The 19,190-nt window shown below is 51.1% G+C and overlaps 1 protein-coding gene across 1 annotated transcript in view; it reads right to left on the minus strand.

The window, feature by feature from the left end:
- ft (cadherin-related tumor suppressor fat) overlaps nucleotides 1-19,190 on the minus strand; it is a 56,709-nt gene that overhangs the window by 20,822 nt on the left and 16,697 nt on the right. The window contains exons 2-3 of the mRNA XM_043431034.1: nucleotides 3,850-4,230; nucleotides 1,083-1,319 (exon numbers count right to left, since the gene is read on the minus strand). Of these exons, the coding sequence (XP_043286969.1) occupies nucleotides 1,083-1,319; nucleotides 3,850-4,230 (618 nt within the window). The remainder of the gene's footprint in view (nucleotides 1-1,082; nucleotides 1,320-3,849; nucleotides 4,231-19,190) is intronic.

A 19,190-nucleotide genomic window follows, 5' to 3' on the forward strand; every position in this document is an offset into this window, starting at 1 on the left:
ATTTTGTTAATAAAACAGCGTCAATTTGTCGAGAAGCAAAGAAGTAAAAAAGGAATATCTATCCGACTAAAATGTAACGGTCTCCATCGAAAAGAATGTGAAAACCGTTTTCTTTTTTTCCTCAAGTTCTAAGTAAGCGTGACCCCTTAAGCGAGGGGGATCGTTTTCGCGCTCATTAATATTCGGAGTCTCTGGCGAATGTCCGCGTCGCGCTTTACATTTTGACCACTTGATTACCGGGCTCCTCCGCCGCTTGTACAATAATTCGTCGAGTCTTTGAGAAAGAGATGAGAATAAACGAGGCGAGAGAGAGAGAGAAGGTTGCGGACGAGAGTAATGCCGGTACTGGAAAGCCACGACGACGATACTTTCTTGCCAATCTTTGGGGCTCGCTCTCAGTCTCGCCTTGTGGTGGAAACGATAACGAGGATTTGCCGGACGGGCAGATCCCGCGGTGAGAGAAGTACACGCGTCTTCCCTCCCTTCTCGCGAGAGCTTGCAACAATAAAACCCGTTTTTCTTTCTCTCCTCGGACCGCGCGCACGGCTGCATTATCTCGATCTTTGGGGCTGGCGCACGTATTTTATGTTATGCATATTACTGTATGCCAACTTTTAATGCGTATATACACGTTGGCAGTGGACATAATTACTCGAGCAACGACACCCTCGGAGCGGCAGGAGCAGCAGTTAGAGTTCGGCCGGCTCGAAATTTCGTCGTCTTTCGTCGCGGGCGCTGCTCGCGAGGTGAGTCAACGAGGACGGGCGGTTTATTAGCTGCGACGTATACTGCCGAAATTGAAACCTTCCGCGATGGCAGGGTTTCCGCTTCCATCATCTTGTTTTATTTTATATGAAGAAAAGGCTCGTTATTTGGAGGCTCGTTTCGTAGCGATAGAGTGCGCGCGCGCGCGCGTTTTTTCTTGTTATTTAACACGCGGAAGGTCGGAGCGAGTGACACGATTAAGGGGGGAAACTTGATAAGTATTCGAGTGAGGGAATAACGAAGGTGATTTTTCGTTCCTCCGCGCGAGTTGTTTTTCATGAACGCGATGAAAAATAAGAGGCTAATCGTGAGGTTACCTGTTCGTAATCGAGGCTGGCGGTGAGCGTGAAGACGCCCGTCGTTGGGTTCAGCGAGAAAACGTCGTTCGCCCAGTCGGAAACGAGGGCGTAAGTGATCTGACTGTTGGCTCCATCGGCGTCGGTGTCCGAGGCTGTTACTTGTCCGAAGCGGGTGCCACGGGGGGCGTTTTCTGGCACGTCGAAGGAGTAAGCGGACGATCGGAAGCTGGGAGCGTTGTCGTTGGTATCGGTCACCTGGAAAAAGAGAGTCGAACAAAATCATTGGATTTTCCGAGAGCCGAGAAAATAAGGCTTCGCGGATCGAGGCGTCCGAGCAGGAGGAGTTTCGTCGGCGATGGAGCCGTTTTGCGAGCCTGCGGATCAGGGATCTTGATCAAGGAAGACCGAAGAGGCTCGCGGGGAGAGACAAGTTTGAAACAAAAACTAGCGCAGCGAGAGAATCGAGAGGGAGAGGGAGCGCGAGCGAGAAGGGAGAAGAGCAAGGAACGGAGACATTTGGCGTTTGTGGCTCGCGCGGGAGGGAGGCGAGTCCGAACCGAAACGCGAATGACAGAGAGTCAGTGGGGGATCGAACGGACGCAGAAGGTATTTTATACACGCGCGCGAACCTACACGTGTGTGCAGTGCATTGAACGAAAGAACGGAGAAACGAGATAAAACGATGATGATGATGATGATGATGATGATGACGCTGCTGCTGATGATGATGGCGATGATGATGAAGAAGAAGAAGAAGAAGGAACGAGAAACCGAAAAGAGCGAATAAGAATTCCGCGCGACTGGTTGGCGCTCGTCGGGGGTTGACCGCGGTGCGCGCATCGTCTGCGAATCTTTCACGGACTCCGAAAGAGCAAACTATGATCGAGCAGGCATTCCTTTTGCCTCTAAAAGACTCCGAGGAAGGGAGAAACCGAAAGAAAGAAAGAAAGAGGGGGGGAGAGAGAGAGAGAGAGAAAGGGTTTGGGAGCCGCGATTCTTTTTCTTCGATCGCGGACACAATGCGCGCTACTCGCGCGGGTCTCGTCGCGGCGGGGAGAGGAGAAACGAGCTCGAACCTCCGAAGAATTCGAGTCACCGGGAACGTCATAAAGAAAATTTTTGTGATCACGAGGGTCTTCACCGACAATCTGCCTCCGGTGCCCCGAGCCCCTCGGGCTCCTCGTCCTCGCCCATTGGGCGGCGTTGTTGTATCTCTCGCTAAACGTTTCTCCAATTCGCAAGCGCGCGCGAGCGTTGCATTATTTCATTTTTTGTTTAGTATCTCTCCATTTCTCTCTTTACCGGCTGGCGATCCCTCAAATCATTTCCAATCCCCTCGTCTCGCTTCTCCTCTGTGTTTTTATCCTCGAAAATCGTCGCAAACCGATAGCCGCGCTCGCGCACGAGCTCGATATACGTACGCGCATCGCACGCCGCGACCCAATGAATTATTAAGTCTCGCTTATATTTTTCGATACGCGAATCCTTTCTCCGGGGGGGTGTATTTCGGTGATGGTATTTCCCGTATATATATATATAGGCTCGCGTATCGTTTCTCGATCATCGGATTCCTCGTTGTGGCGAAGAGGAGCGAGCGCGAGCGCGCGGACGGGTTCGCCCGAGAATGTGTATTGCCCCGGGCATTATTGCGTTTGTACACGCTCTTCTGCGTATACGTATATATAAACACGGCTCTTTACGAATGGGACTGAAAAAAGGGGGAGGGGGCAACTCGACGGGCGATCCATCATTTTAGGCATTGATAAATTTACCGCAAAAGTATAAATGAATATTATATTCAATATTATCCGCGATATATGCTCCGCCAAAGAAATACGACGAGATTCTATTACGTTTTTCCAAATTTTGCCTCCCTGTGCCTGCTTGTGCTCAGCGCATTTTGTTTTGTTTTTTATTCTTTTCTCTTTCATTCTTTTTAATCATCCTGCTTCTTCTTTCGTTTTATTTCTCTCTTAGCCTCTCCGCGTATACTGAGAAGTTCTTCATAGCTCGAACGACGAGGAGCGGAGATGGCCGTCGTAACTTTGGCGAACGCGCAGTCGTTCCAAGAGCTCGTGCTATAGAGAATCGCGCGCAATTAGAGGAATTCGTATAAGGCGAGGATAGGAGAGGACGCGAGTGATTCGCTCTCCGGCACAGGTACATGCGCCAAAGACAAAAGGGCCGATCGTTTGAGCTTTCTACTCTCTTATTTCCTTTTTTATCTTCTTCCCTCCCTCTCTCGTCCTCGCCCGATCCACGATGATGAGCTACACGCTGCAACGGTACACCGCTGACTCTACGCGAGGGGGCCCGTACCCCGGGAGAAAGATGAAGAAAGAATGAGAGAAAGAGCTGAAGATAAAAAAACGTAAACATATATGCGCGGTATGACGAGGAGAGGCACGGGGTCGGCTCGACCCACGCGTCTGTCTTTTACCAAGAGAAAGAGAGAGAAAGGGAATTGAGGCGAGGGGTAAAATGAGGGGAGGCGGATAGCCGGAGGCCACGAAAGGTCACTGCGAATCCTTCGTGTGTTGCGTACTTCCTGCTACGGTGTATACACAGTCTCCTGGAGGGCTTCTCTCGTCTATCGAGTATGTGGCTAGCGTGCTCGCTCTAAGAGGCCGTTCCATCACCGCGAGAGAAGTACACGAGTAAAGAAAAAAACTTTGGCCTCTCTCTCGCAGCAGCAGAAGCAGCAGCAGCGGGCTGACCACTTAAGAGATTTGCCCGAACGTATATATATTCCGATGAAATAATGGAAAAAGTACTTTGGTCTCACCTGAATAATCAAGTCGACATCCGTGTGCTGAATTCCATCGTCGGCCCGGACTCTCAGAACGTATCTGTCACGGGTCTCCCGGTCAAGAGCTTCGTTCAATCTTAATTGACCAGTCATTGAATCAAGCTCGAAGTGTCTCCTGATCGTCTCCTCGTCCTCGTCCCCTGCTCGGTCTCCCTCCTCGGTCTCCCTCTCCGGCTCCTCCTCGTCTTTCCTCCGGGCGACTAGAGTGTAGCGCAACTCTCCGATGGTGTCGGGATCCTGAGCTGTGAGCAACGCGACGATCGTATTCGGCGGAGAATCCTCCGATATCTCGTACTTCCAGGGACCCGGTCCCCACGAGGGCGCGACGTCATTCTTGTCGAGGACTTTGACGCCGACCTGGAATGAAAAAGAGCGCACACACGTTCAGTCGCCGAGAGTGACTCTCGCGCTCGCGCGATACTCGCTGGAACGAGGTGCCCCGCGCGCGTTCCTCTATATACGAACGCGAGGGCACACACGTTGCGTCACACCGCGAGGAAAGAAGAACGCGCGCGAAAGGAGAGAAAAGGCAGGCCGTGGCGCGGAGTAAGCAATCGCGATTTGATTTAAAAGTTCACTCGTTAAGTTACGATCGCGCTGATGGAAGCAACAAGACCGATTTCTCCCACGCAAAGTCGTCGCGCGGGAATATCAGAGAGATGGAGCACCGCGCGTCCAGCATCGGTTCGCTCGGGATCGCGATAAAATCGCCCGAATTTGTATTTCGCCTCTCTCTTTCTGCCTGATTAGTAATGCAGCGGCACGATCCTCAAGGTGACGAGCGAGCTACGAATTCGCAATAGGATACCTCGCGCACGGCTCCCCGCGCCGCGCGCGAGCAGGATTTTCTATCGGGAAAAAGAGAGAGGAATGTATAACGAGATGGTGTGCTTTGCCGCGCGGCGGAGAGATCGCGATCGAGGATAGCAAAGTGCTGTCTCCTTTCCGTACATGTATACGCCGGGCGAGCCTCCGCGCCCCGGGTGAAAAAGGCGTTTGATTTTCTCCTCACCCCCTCGCCGTACGCCCTTTTCGCTTTGAGCTTTCGCGCGGCCAACGAGGCGCAGGTGACGTTGAAGCACCGGTGTGATTCTCCTCACGTAGATTCTACTCCGAGAAAGATACGTGCGGCTTCCGAACGATGCCCGAAGAGGGGGCGGCCGAGGGGGGCGTCGTGCAGCGAGAGAAAGGGAGACGCGCGCGCGCGCGCGCGCACACACCAAGTACGTAACAAAGTTATTCTCCCGCGGTGATTTTCTCCGCGGAATACGAGATTCTCATTTTTTTATTCTCACACTCGTAGTTGAGATGAATTTGTATGAAAATTCGATGCGCGATGATTTCTCTCGGGGCGGCGCAGCTCGCGCGCCCCGCGAGCCACACGGAGCGACGTCGCTCCGAAATATTTTTCAGATTTATCCGTCCTCCGATATATATTGTTTCGTGTCCTCCGTCTCGCTCGCTCGCTCGCTTGCTCTCCCCGCGGCGCGCCTATCGTCCCGCGAATCTCGAATAAATTAAGGCTCGCGCGCGCGACGGTGTCGCGCAGGAGCACGCGAAAAAGAGCGTGCTGCGCGAGAGGCACCCACCGCGAGGGAGCCAGAAAGCGAGAGACCCACAGGCCAAATAAAACAAGAAAAAAGCTTCATTCGATTTCATTGAACTTTATTTTCATGTCTAGGTAAAAGGTACACCCAAGACAAATTACCTTGTAAAGCTTTGAATACACGCCAAACTCCGAGGGATTAAGATGTACATTATAAATAAAGGTAATATAATATGTCCAATTAATTAACGCGGATTATGAAAAATTAAGGATAATCGGGAAAGACAGGCTTTGAGCCGGACCCTGGGATTTCGGGGAGGCAAGGCAAGAGCGTGATAATCGCCATTTGCAAAAAACGAGAGGGAAAATGTGCGAGACTATATTGCCCGATGTAGCCTGAAGATAAGCAGTTGTCTCGCGACGAGTAGTTGCTTGCGCAGGGTGGCATCTCGTTATTTCACGTTTGGGTCGCGTCTCATCTCAGCACCAAGAGAAGCAGCAGCAGCAGCAGCAGCAGCAATACTGAGAGAAGAATCACCGCGTGTGTCGAGAGAATGCGCGCGGGAGCGTGCTGCTGAGGCGAGCATTCCGGCAGTACAGAGCAAAGAGGGAATGAGAAATCGGCAGAATCGGGCTCGCGTGTCCGGGTAATCGGGTTCGTCCCTTCATTGGTAATTGTATTGACGTTGTGTGCGAAGTAAACAAAAATATAGAGCCAGAGGTAGGGGCTACTTATGTACGGGGGGGGGAGGGTAAAAATGTAGCGTTTCCAAAGATACGAGCGCGGGGCGAAATAAGTCGCGAATGCAGTCGGGCTTTCTAATTAAGTCGTTTCACTCAATTAATCAAAAGTAGCATTTACTCGCTAATTGAGCAAAAAGCTAAACTGGCGAAATTCAATTAAGTTTTTCCACGAATGATCTTAAGAGAGAGAGAGAGAGAGAGGGAGAGGAGCTAATTGAATTTCGCTAGTTATATTTTTGGTTGGAATTTTTCGCGCGAGCAGCAGGACGTCAATTAAATTCCGCTGGTTAGATTTTTGGTAATCGAGGGCGCGTGTTTGTCGCGACGTTTCAGGGCCTGCGTTTTGCTTTCATTTTTGTATACATAATTGAACATAATTTATACAGGGTGAGTCGGAGCTCGATTGGGATCTTTGATATTTCGAGCGAGCATCACCAGCTTATTTTCTCTCTTTATCCTCCTCCTTCTCCCTTTCTTCCTTCCTTCCCTGCTGCTCCTTTATTTATTTCTTTCTTTCTTTCATTCTCGCGTGCTCTCTTCTCCGCTGCTCCCATCGATATTTGATTCTCGTTAATGATTCGATCTCCCGGTTGTATATAAAACCAACACGGATCGCTCGCACGAATACGCAACTACTGCGATGTATAGAGAGAGAGAGAGAGAGCTCACAGAATACACGGAACAAGGGGAGGAAGGAGTTGGTACCCAAAGGACGAGTTATATATAGCTCTTGCAGAGAGAAACGATCCGCGAGAGAGAGAGAGAGAGAGAGAATCGAGGGTTGCGTACTCGACGGTAACGTTCTCGTCCCGCCGGGATCCTCGCATCCTCGTTGTCGTTTTAACAAGAGAAAACCGGTCGAAGAGGTTGCTCTCGCGCACTTGCCTTCTCCTTCGAGCGAACAGTACTCGCGTTGTCGCTAGTTCTAACGCATGAATTTTCTAGTATATATACAAGACAATAATAATATTCAACGGGGGGTAAGGTATTCACGGTTTTAAAAAATCTCGATCGTTATTAACCCGCAGGAACATGCATTAGCCCCGTGCTAAACTATTTATTCGAAGCGCACGCGCATCCGCAAACAAATAAACCGTCAATAACTATATGCCATAAAGATAATCCGAGAGTATCATTATCTCCAATGACTAATTAAGTACGCTTTAGATATTATTTAATCAGCTTCACATGTCCCATATACAAGCGTCTTACATTGCTTAACTCTCCTTTTACGATGAGAGAGAGAGAGCGCGCGCGCGCGCGCGGGGACTTTCAATTTCCACTAGTTATCATCCAATTAATTGGCAACGGAAGTGTTGCATCGGGGGCAATTCCGATCGTTAATCGATACGCGACGAGAGGAGAGCGGCCGCGCGGCTAAGCGAGGAATACACGCGTGCTTGTATATACCTACACCGAGTATGAAGAAAGTTGAAGTCAAGAGGGGCGGGCTGGGGGAGCAGGGCGAGCAGTAGGAGCAGCCAAGAGGGAGGACGTACGGTATATATCCGCGTAATTCCGGTTTCCACGGCGGCGTTTCATCATCGCAGGCTGATTTGCGGCCCGGCACATCGGGGTGGGCATATTAACGGTGGTTGCACGTCCGAGCTGAATTAACGTCCGTTTGAGCGTAGGAGCCCGAGCAAAACCAGCAAAACTCGATCCTCTTTTTCTTCCTCTTGCTCCTGTTGGAGCGAGCGCGCTCGGCGCGTACCGCGCCATATACTCGGGCCCTTCTTATTATATATCGGACGTGTATATATAGACGCGCGCGCCACCAATCTATACTTCCGACTACCGTGCAACCGAACCGCGCGCGCGCACCCGCGCCCGCTCCAACTTCTTCCCGATCGCGGCCCCCGACGATCCTCCCGTAAATGTTATTTTACAACGCCAAGTTTCGAGCATCGACGAACGTCGATCGATGTAATTATTTGGGGAACGGAACCGCGACGCGATCCTCCGACGCAATGCTTTTTTTTTATTCGACCCGAGGCCCTTCCACGCATTCGAGTGACGGCTTTTGATTGTAATGGAACGCATTTCTTCCGCTGCTCTTTCGCAACACTTTTTATTTTTTTCGAAGCTTTTCCTCGACTTTGCCTCTCACAGCTCCGCGGTTTTTGTACAATTTTGTTTGGACGGCGAGAGTCGCCAAAAGGGCAGGGCCGACACCTGCTCATTGCCCTGCGGCGCGGCAACTGCTCCGGTGAATACTCTCGAGGCAGCCCTCGAGAGTTGACACCGGACGCGGATCAACGATTCGGCGCAACTTTTTTTAGCAACTTTCGGCCCTTAACGCTTCGAATTTGAGCGTTGCGATTTTTCGCTCCTTTGGGTATTCGCGGTGTTCAATTGATGTCTCGAGCATTGAGCCCGGCGTCGCGGGAACACGTGTGCGCCCTGATTCATGCAAACATGAGTTCGCCACCGTGTGCGGTGAGCTCGCGTAAGCATCGCGGTTCAGCGAGCTCGTGGATGTCCCCGATGACGCAAAACCGATGGTTCTGTGCGCGTTTGAAAGACCTGACGCGATCGCTCCATCGAGATTCGAGTTCCGCAGAGTATTGGTCGATTGTCCCCCAGTTTCTTCCATCCCTAAAATCGAGGTCTCCGGCGACGACGACTTTCGACGCACGTCGCCCGTGTCCGCGTGGATACTTTGACTCTCGAGTGAATATCATTATGAGGAAGAGTGAGAGTATCGTGGGAACGCGTGCGTTGCGAGGGTTGCGTTAAAGACGACGGAGCAGCACGCGGTGTCTACACGCTACAAGGCGAACGTCGAGGGTTCTTCATTGACTGGACGGTCACGTTATCGCGCGCTCGCGCGGTGGGACGGCCGCGAAGCTGCCGGGGTACCTGTTCCGATGTGCATTGTGCTAGGACGCGGGGACAAATGGCGCATGATAAAATAAGGAGAAAAAAAATAAGGAAAGATGTTCCGTAGGTGTGTACGCAGGTGCGCGCGCGTCTGTATGCGCGCGCGGAGACGATGTATGTATTATTCACGGTTCCGAGCGCCGAGAATCGATAATAATGCGAAGCTGCGTGCGAAACAATTTTCAACAGAGAGACGGAAGGGCTCGAGCTCTTGAATATATATATATATATATATAAGGTGTAGAAATGTTTAAGGATGCTAAATCTCTCACTCTCTCCTTTCTCTTTCTCTCACTTGGGAAGATCGCGGCGGACAGCGATCAAGCAGTGCTTGCTCTTGGCTTGATGGACCGAGAGCGCCAGGACGGCTCGCCCCCCTGATATCTCAAGGACTCGAAGCAGGAGAAGAAGGAGCGCGTTCTCCAGCTCTCGGAGGTATGCGCGCGCGTATGTATAATCGTAGATGCTCCTCTCTTCGCACAGGGCGTACACACGAGGGAAGCCGAAACGCTTATCCGATCAAACATGATCGTACAAATAGAGAAGCGCGCGTGTCTTGGCATCTCAGAAGCCTTTATGCCTGCAAAGCAGCCTCTCTCTCTAGATGTATATTCGGCATTTATTCCCTCAGTCGCGATGCTCCTCTCTCTCTCTCTCTCTCTCTCTCTCTCTCTCTCTCTCTCTCTCTCTCTTTCTCTCGCACGCTCGGGGAAAAAATATAAAAATAAACAGCCAGACCCATCTTTATAGCCCCCTGTTCGCCTCTTCTCCTCGAGATGCATTCTTTTTTCTCATCTTCCTCTCTCTCTCTCTCTCTCGCGCGCGCGCTCACTCGGTCCGTCTCACCTCGCGCTCTAGTCGAGAGACTCGAGAGCCGAACGATGCTCTTCGGTAGTTGCTCTCATCCTTCTTCAAGCTAAAGGGGAACAACTGTCCGTTGGTTCTCGATGATCCTAGAGCTGTTGGCTCAGCTTCTAAAAGAAGGAGAGAGAAGAGAGAGAGCCGAGTAGAAGCCCACGAATATGGTTCTCCTTGATCGTTTCGATGTTGAGGGCCCAACTACTACACAACGGGGAGGTCCTGATTTCTCTTTTCTCTCGAATCCCATAAGGGGACTCGATTTTATTTTATTATTTTTCTTATTTCTCATATGCGCCTCTGAAATTCCTCTCGTTCTCCATCCATCGAAAAGTGAATAATAAACACAGGCGCGCGCGCGCGCGCACACACGTATGCGTGTAGGAACGGGCTGTGGCTCGAGGAATTTTGAATTTCGTCATCGATAAAAAGCTCCGAATATGAAAAATCGAGCGGGGCATATAATCGATCCCGCCCGAAAACTGCTATGAGCCTCTGACAATGTTGCTCTTTTATTTCCCCTCAGTCTCTTTTTTTTTTGTTTATTCTCATTTATCGCTGTTCCTTTTTAATCCTCTTTTTACAAACGATCGTTCCTCTTTGTCACTCCCTCGCTCGGCCGACTCGCTCCCGTCGAGAATCGAGAGAGGAACGTCGCCGATATCTTCCAACATTTCACGTTACAACCGCGGACATTTGTCAACCTCGTTCGAAGATGCTATCTCGAGCGGAGGAAAACAAACGGTGTCTCGATCATCTCTTCTCTCCCTCCTTGGGCCATTCTCCCGCAGGAAGCGTTTTCGGGCCCGTGTTTTAATCGGTGGTCGTTCGTTCGTTGTTTTTTTTTTTTTTTTTTTTTTCAACTTTTTTAATGCCTAGAAACGAAGGAACGCGTCGTTTCGCGTTTCACCGCGAATAACAGGGTGCGGAAAACCACCGGGATTTGGAGAAGCAAATTTTGATATTTCGAGCTGCGAAAGTCAAGGGTAATGCGACGTAACGAGCAGAGAGCTGCCGCAGAATATCTTGCGCTCCCTTATATTGAACGTTCTCTTTTCAATCTCCTCCCGCAGGCTTCTCGTGTCTGGGCGAGTATTGCCAAGAATATTGACTCTCTCTCTTCTCTTTTATCGTCGGCAGAAGCAACAACAGGATTTGCCGCAGCGGAGACGGCTGCGACGACGAGCGGGAACAGCACGAAAAGCCACGGGCGACTTTTGCCTCACGGAAACACAAACTCGCGAGTACGCCTAGCGTATATATTTATATACGTATTTTTATAACTACACGAACGTGTGTGTGTGCGCGCGCGCGCGCGAGTCGTTCTGATGGAGGGAGGAAAGAGAGATGATGGTATCTCAGTGAGAGAGCTGCTCGGTCGGGGATCAGCGGATCGAGTCGCTCAGCGGGGGTTTCTCTGGGTCATGCACGAAGTTGAGTCCCATTCTTTGGTCCTCCTCTTTCCTCCTCTCTTTCTTCTTATTCTTCTTCCCGACGCTCTTCACTTCTTATGCCGCTTCTGCGCGCGGCTCTACCCTCAAAGTTTCCTCTCTCTCTCTCTCTCTCTCCCCCGCTCTTTCCTCCTCTCCCTCTCGCAGCCTCCGACTTTCTCGATGTGCTCTCACGAGTGTGCAAAGAGAGACGAAGAAATTTCTCTATGAGGGGTCGAACCCACCACTGACATCGAACGATACGTAACATTGCGCGCGGCGCGGCTCTTTTCCCATATAGGAAACTCGGAGCGAAGCACGAAACAACACACTTGCCTCGCGTGTATGCAACCTTCCTTGTGTACATCTACACAAAGATTCACCACTACAAACACCCCCATAATTCCATCTCATATCTCTCCGAGGACAATAAGAAATATCCTTTCCTCGCTCGCGAGAGACTAATAGTCCTCGTTTCCTTGGCTTCTCTCTCATTCGTATTCTATCCTGCTTCTTCTCCTCTCCTCGAGCCTATATACATATGAAGAATAGAGATAATATTCTCCCGGTCGCGGCCGGCATATCGTAGACTCTTGCGTTTCCGATACGAGCTTCGCTTCATGCTTTTGCTACTTTCGAGCCCCTCGCCCTTCGTCCTTTCTTCCAAGAGCCATCTCCCCGTTGTAGATTCTCGTCCCGTTCTTTCGTCCACGAAGAATGCGCCGGGGCTGCTCGCGCGCCCAGCAGCCACCTCCGGCGTGTGTCACAACGGGAAGGCACACCGCGCGTCCCGCGGACCAGGGGAACGGCCGATTTCAAGATAGCCATACGTTTCGAAAAAGAGATCGAGTCCTTCTCGAGAAATTGCCTCTCGATCTTTTTCAAAGTGTTCGAGAGCGAACGAACGGATGGCGAGAGAGAGAGAGAGAGAGAGAGAGAAAGAGAGAGATAGGGAGAGGATGTGAGTTGGCGAACCGATCGGAGAAAGATCGGACCCTCATCGTTACGATTGGCAGGTGCCCAACGGAGAAAGAGCCAGCAGAGTCACGAGTCTCTTCGGCGGGTCTTTCACGCCAGCGTATAAATATATATACCGCCCATATGGAGAGTACTTATATATACGCGGATCTATACGTCCAACACACCGAGATAGACGACACAGACGTCTCTCGCATACCTCATCCCGGTCGATCTCTTTCCATCTGCTGCTCGAGTAAAAGGAACCTGTTGCTGCACAACGGATTGTGCCTCTACGCGCATATATATACAACACACACATTGTGTGTGTGTGTGCGCGCGCGCGCGTATATAGGTTCGGTGTGTATACACTTTTGACGCGATCAACGATCGAGAGAATCCTCTCGGTCGGAGCATTCGTATAGGAACGATCCCGGACCCCGATAACCCAGTCGAGAGACAAGTCCGACGACGAGATGAGAAATAAGAGAGAACGTTTTTTTTCAAGTTGGTATTAATTCTTAAAAATAATAAGAATGCAGATGGGAGGGAGGCAGAGAGGCAGAGAGAGAGAGAGAGAGAGAGAGAGGGACGGCGCGAGGGTATAGATGAAGCCCCCAAAGTTTTCCCTTCGCGGTTGACGTTCCCGGCGTCTCCCCGGGCCTTGACCAGAGAACCTGCATGTACGCGTGGTCGTTTTTTCTGGGCCTTTTTATCCCGCGAGAAACGGGAGAACGATGCGCCACGAACGCTTTGTACCGATCGCGTACACGAACGTGCCCGAGATTTCTCCTCTCATTTCTTTTTCCCTTTGCTTTTTTTCTCTCTGAATCTATACTCTTTTGTCGTACGAGGAGCCCGCGGGGTCGAGTATTGGGTTCGCGTCGTCGCCCGCGCACCGTGCGGCGACGAGAGGATGTCCCAAAACCGCAGAACCGAGGGTCAAGTGTCCCTGCACCGGTATCGAGCGAGCCCGGGAGAAAGTCCGAAAGGAATATTATATCGGGGAGGGATTTTCCTCGAGGATGCGCCCCGCGCACCGCCGTTGCACTACCGCGTCACTACCGCGGATTTCATTGCGAACGGGATCATCGCACAGGCAGCACGATATCCTTAATTATCGTGTGCGTATACCGTTCGTGATAATGATTTTATTGAATCATCAAATGTAGTTGATACTCGCAATAATGTAAGCAAAAAATTACGATTTTTATTCATCATAATTTCAATAAATACTTCATTTTTATTGAGCCTCGTATAACTTTAAGCGTCGCGCTCATGCAACGGAGCCTGCATGCCTACAGCTGTTTTACGAGTCGCGATAAAAATTTCAAACTGCGCTCTCCTGTTTACATGTCTCGAAATAAAAAGGGGTAAAAGCGAGTAAAAAAAAAACTATACTCTCCGTAATTAATATTAAATACAATGTTTACACTCGTTCCCACGTTTTCTTGCGTCACACACGCACACGTACGTATTTTTACCATCAATTTTTCACGGTAATTTACTTTTTAATCCGTTCTCGCGTCCGCCGGTACGAAGGACGTGCACAGTTTTCTCATGCCGCGCGCGCGGATACAATTCAAAATTCCAATGGACAAAAATGGTAGGTAGAGGAGATATCGTCGGGAGTACAGACTTATCGCGAAAGTCGCGAGCGAACCTCCTCCCCTCGGCCCGCCCTCGCCGCTCTTTTCTCTCCCCCCTGTGTGCTGGACCAGTACGGCACATAATAGTGTGCCCGCGAGTACACGTTCTCCGGACGCGAGAGAAGTCAGGGCCCCGTTAGATTCAGCCTCTGCTCCGGCTCTCTCGCGGCTTCTCTACCGCGCGCCGGGCCGCGTGGTGTTGCAATACTATGTGCAAAACTTGAGTTGCCAGCGGCACGTTCTCCCTCCCTCGCTCTCGCGCTCCCTTTATATTTCCTTTTATCCGCTGTCTTTATGGGCAAAAATTGAAGCAACACTTACTTACGGGCGGTGATGAGCCGCGCGCGATATATTATTTCCGAATAAGTCGGAAAGCGACGCGCGCGGAGTCGGAAAGGGGCTCGACGTTAGGTACGCGCGGCAAAGGCGCGCTTGAGCGAATTGGTTAGCATAGCGGAGCTTTTAACAGACCCCGCGAGAATAAAAAGGGACCGCGACGGAGGCAGCGAGCAGAAAAGACACTTGGCGCGCGAATATGAGGAAAAAGTTTCAACGAAATACGACAAGGAGCAGGCCAGCGGCAGGAGGCACGAAAAAGTGGAAAAAAGAGAAGGAGAAAGCGCCGTGATTAACGGGCAAGGGCGCGGAAGACGCGTACGCGATAACCGAAAGACAAAGGCTCGAGAGAAAGAGCGAGTAGAGTGAGAGTATATCTCTCTGAAAGTGGTGGGCTCTCGCGCGCGCGCACACGCGAAATGATATCGGAAGATTAAGGATCGGTGTATTTACACGCGGTGAATGAGAGGAGCACGGACGAACGTTCGGGGGAGAAAGATACCGGAATTTCACGAGAAAGAGCGCGGGAGATCGCGGAGGGACCGGCAACGGGTTCAACGGCCTCGGGAGAGCAAAAGTTTTTCCCATTTTTTTCTTGCGTCTCTCGAGTCCCTCGTTTTTAATCGTGCCGAGAGAAAGAGTTTTTATAGGCTTTAGTGAGCTCGTTCGACGCGAGTTCTTGGTTGTTTTCTGCATGAAAATTTTTTTAAAGGATCCGATCGATCAGTTGCATAAGAGGCGCATTCGTTCAAGCGGGCATCGGGCTTGAGAAATAGCCCCGGATCCGGGCACGTGCAACTAGTATTCGGATAGATTTTGAGAAAGATGTCCGCCAAATATTGGACGGGGCCGCGCGCGGGAGTCGTTCACCCGGAAAACGGCGTCAGGCGCATTCAACCGTAAGCTCGAACATGATTTCTCGTGTCTCGAGCGATGTAGAGACGCGATATCGTTATAGTTGGCTTTCGAAAGAGCGCCCATTAGGCTCGCCGGACTGTAACGGAGACTCGCGTCTCGCTCGCTCGCGAGGAGGGCCCCGGGCGAGCGACGGGAGCCTCTTTTTTTTCCCTCCGACCCCCGAAAACCCGACAGCCTCGGAGGAAGAGAGAGAGAGAGAGAGAGAGAAAGATTCGGAGGAATATTAAGTCGCGGGGAGCGGAGAAAGAAACGAATTGAAAAAAAGAGAATTTGCGACATTTGTAGCGAATTGCAAAGGAAGGAGCAGGGCTCCCATTATGGCGACGGTATGGGATCGCTCTCGGGTTTAGATTTTTGCGTTCCGCAGACTTCTTCCGTCCAGCAGCTAGCCTGCTATCCTCAACCGAGAAGAATCAACATTCTAATGAATGGCCCATTAGCGAGTTACGCAAAGTGTGTCGATATGTGCGCGTGTCCGCGTGTGTGTATATCCGCGGTACGAGGAGCAGACCGCGATCCCAAAACCGATTTGCGACTTTTTTCGTCGTTGCCAAATTCTCCGAAGGACTCGCTCGCGCGCGAGGAGAGCTCCGGCTCCCTCGGTCTCTCTCCTCCCGTGCGCGATATAGTGCGGGGCGCTCCTCGTCTTCGGCATTAGGTGAGAGCGTAACAACGATATAATATCGTTATTATAATTCGGTAATAACACGGTATGCCCGTTTTATGGCCACAGGGACGACGAGATCCGGTGCATCGTGCAACCTCTTCGGCTCCCTTTTCCTCCCGTCGTCCTCGCTCTTTCATTTTTTTCGAGTCGTTACTCGCCCGATTGAACGAGAGACCGCAACTCCCTCCAGCAGCAGCTTCTCTTGTAAATACTTAATTATTACTTTTTTACCCCAATTGTTTCATTTGGCTAATTGACCCGAGTCAATTGAATCACGCGAAACTTCATGAACGCACGCTGATTTTTTCACTCCCCGCTTCAGCACCGCGGTGTGACGAAGTCCTTTCCCAACTAATCCTCGGTCTTCTGGCGCACAAGAAAATTACGCAGTATCGCCCCACTCGTTACTCAACCTTCGATAAAAATCTAACTTTTATCCACCGATAAAGAGAATTTCTTCTCCCCCCCCCCCCCCCCCCCGCCCATTTTTGCCATAATTTTTCATACAAATTCTTCGAAAAGGGGTACCTCCGCTTCGCAACGCGCTGCCTCGGTAATCCTCTCGTGTATATAAAACATCTCGCTCAGCAGTGCCCCTCCGCCTTACCGCGGAGAGAATCACCGCTCCGGGGCTAAATTCTGCTTATCGCCGGTGTCTTATCTCCCGCACTGGGAGTGCGCGCGCGCGGCCCTGTAACTGTATATCCGTACGTACATATGCACGTATATCTGTAAAAGTATCTGCATAGAGCGGAGGAGGCGTCGTTCCGCGGTCGCGCGGGAAGCGCGAGAGCCCCGCCGAGGACTCCCTTCCGCAATTATCCCCGCTCGCGGGGCCCCGCGAGACCGAGCGGCGAGGTGCACGCATTATTCTGCTGCTGCTGCTGCCGCTGCGGTACGCACCCTCAACAAATCCTCCCGGGCAAACGTCCTACGGACCGGACTAAACATCCGAGACCGTTTCCCCTCCCTCGTTCTCTCTTCCTCGAAATGATATTTTTTTATCCGGCACAGGACCACCGAGCATCGTGCATTATCGAGCCGCGATCGCGAAGAATAATTAGAGCGGTCGCGCGGCGCGCCGGAGAAGTCGCCCGATCCACTGGGCGAGCGAGAGGCCCCGACAAAACAACGAAAAGGCAATAAGCCAGCAACCACCGAACACACAGCGACGCACTGCAAGGAAAATGAAAAAAACGGCCGAGTACACGTATATACGGGACTCATGCCGATATATATTAGGCAGAATGAGAAGATAAACGCGCCTCGAGTATCTTGTATGTAAGAATGAAGGAAACACACTGCAATCCTATATACACGCGCGACTATCTGCGGTATTGAACACTACCGTTCAAAAGTTTTCAACGAATGAAAAAGTCTGGTGAATCATCGTTGGGAAGAGTGTTTGAATTTGAGGGAAAAGTAGATTGAAAAGCGAGAGGGGAAAGGCTCTCCGAGGATTCGTGGGCTCCGAGGCGACGAGCGTCAAGTTTTCGCGAGTTCGATGCTGCGTTGTACGAAAATGTGCGTGATACGCGATGAAATAATGAAGGAGGATGAAAACTTTTGAACGGTAGTGTATATGGAAGCGCGGTATGGCTCGTTCTTTTGGTGGCTCCAGTCGCGTGTATCTCGATCACACCGCGGTGGTATCGTCTTTATCTTTATAGTCGCGATACTCGCGAATCTTTGAGATAAAAAAATGCGAGAACGGGAGTGAGGGACGAGGCGAGATTCGCGCTCGCGGTAAAAGAATCTCTCGCGAGACGTAACGGAAGAATCCCGAGTCAGACGGAAGAGTTTTTCCCGTTCCTCTTCATCTTCGCTCGCGCAGTTGTGCGCGCGGTGGATTCTTTTCGTTTAGTTTTTTTTTTCACTCGGGCGATATCCTGGCCCCGCCGCGCGCCACGCTGGGCTCATCCGCGCGAGAAATATTTCGACAGGGTCAGAAAAGAGACGCGTGGGATCAGACACTCTTTTTACATGATCGCGGGAGTGTGCCGATCGCCGTTAAAAATCCTCGCATTGCCGAGCTGCGAGGCCGGGGGAGGGGATTTTACCGATAAGAAAAGCCGTTCGCGAGAGTGCTCGTTGCGACGAGGAGAGAAACTATTCGTGAGAAAATGAAGATGGAATGGGAACAAAAAGCGGCGTGTACGAGAAGCGAAGCGGAAACAAGTGAAAAATCATTAACAACGTGAAAATATTTGCATCGCGAAAATGGAGAGAAAGGGAGAAGAGCCGGATGAGGGAGAGGGGAAGAAGGGAGCGGGGCCTTCTCACACTTTTGGCCACGCACGTACGCGTCGTCGTAAATTTAGCGAATGCATCGAGGCAGAGTCGTAAAGTTCGTCAGGAGGGAGGGAGGGAGGGAGGGAGGGAAGAGCAAGAATAGGTTGGGAGACGGGAGGACTCGGTTTCTCCGCGTCTAGAAGAGAACAGCGCGAAGAGGAGCGTCGAAAGAAAGAGGAGAAAAAAAGAGAGAGAGGGACCGTCGGGCCGGTCGTATCGGGAGAGAAACCGAAGGTGATAGAAACGGGAGAGCGGGAGAGACTGCGGGAGGTAAATCGTAAAAGGTACGCGCCATGAAAATGCGTAGAAAAAAAGTAATGTTAAAAAATATATTTGTATTTACTCGTACGTGTGGGAGCGTGCGTGTGCGTCGACGCGGGGAAAGGCGCAAAAAAGGGACGCGAGCGAGGACGCGAAAACGGAGGAGAGATCGCGAAAAGCTCCGGGAGGAACGTGTACGAATTTTTTCATCCGCTTCGCCAATCGCGTATCCCCGGGATATTCCTCGATTATTTATATTAAAATAATATTATAATTCCGGTGCAGTCGGCCATCCTCGTGTATGTATTTATTATAGTCGCGAGGCAGTGGACGGGGAGGAGTGCAGCAACACAAGTCGATACGGTCTCGTATCGATTCGTATCTGCCGATGCTTTCGAAGAATTTTTATCAATTTTGAAACATCGTTTCGTAGCTCTCTTACGTACGGGAAATATCGACGGCGCGTACACACGCGTGTAACCCGCTTCAAACTCTTTCTCCCAATCTCCCTCTTCCTTTTTATTTTCCGCTCTCGTTCTCCCTCGCCCGTTTCATTGCCGCGCGCTTGCTCTTCCGACTTTTGCCCTTTGGCGACTCTTTCGCCGAAAATTCGAAGCGATTAAAGTATATACTAATATGCACGTGTGTACGTTGCTATATATTCGGGGTGAGTTTGCGTAAGTGGTACTTTGGACGAGAGCCACTCTCTTATCGCTCCCGCTCCCGAGGGCCTTGCGCATCTCTCTCCTCCCTTTTCCGAGCTCTCTCTCTCTCCC

Source organism: Venturia canescens, chromosome 10, assembly GCF_019457755.1.
Source record: "Venturia canescens isolate UGA chromosome 10, ASM1945775v1, whole genome shotgun sequence".
NCBI classification, from domain to species: Eukaryota; Metazoa; Arthropoda; class Insecta; order Hymenoptera; family Ichneumonidae; genus Venturia; species Venturia canescens.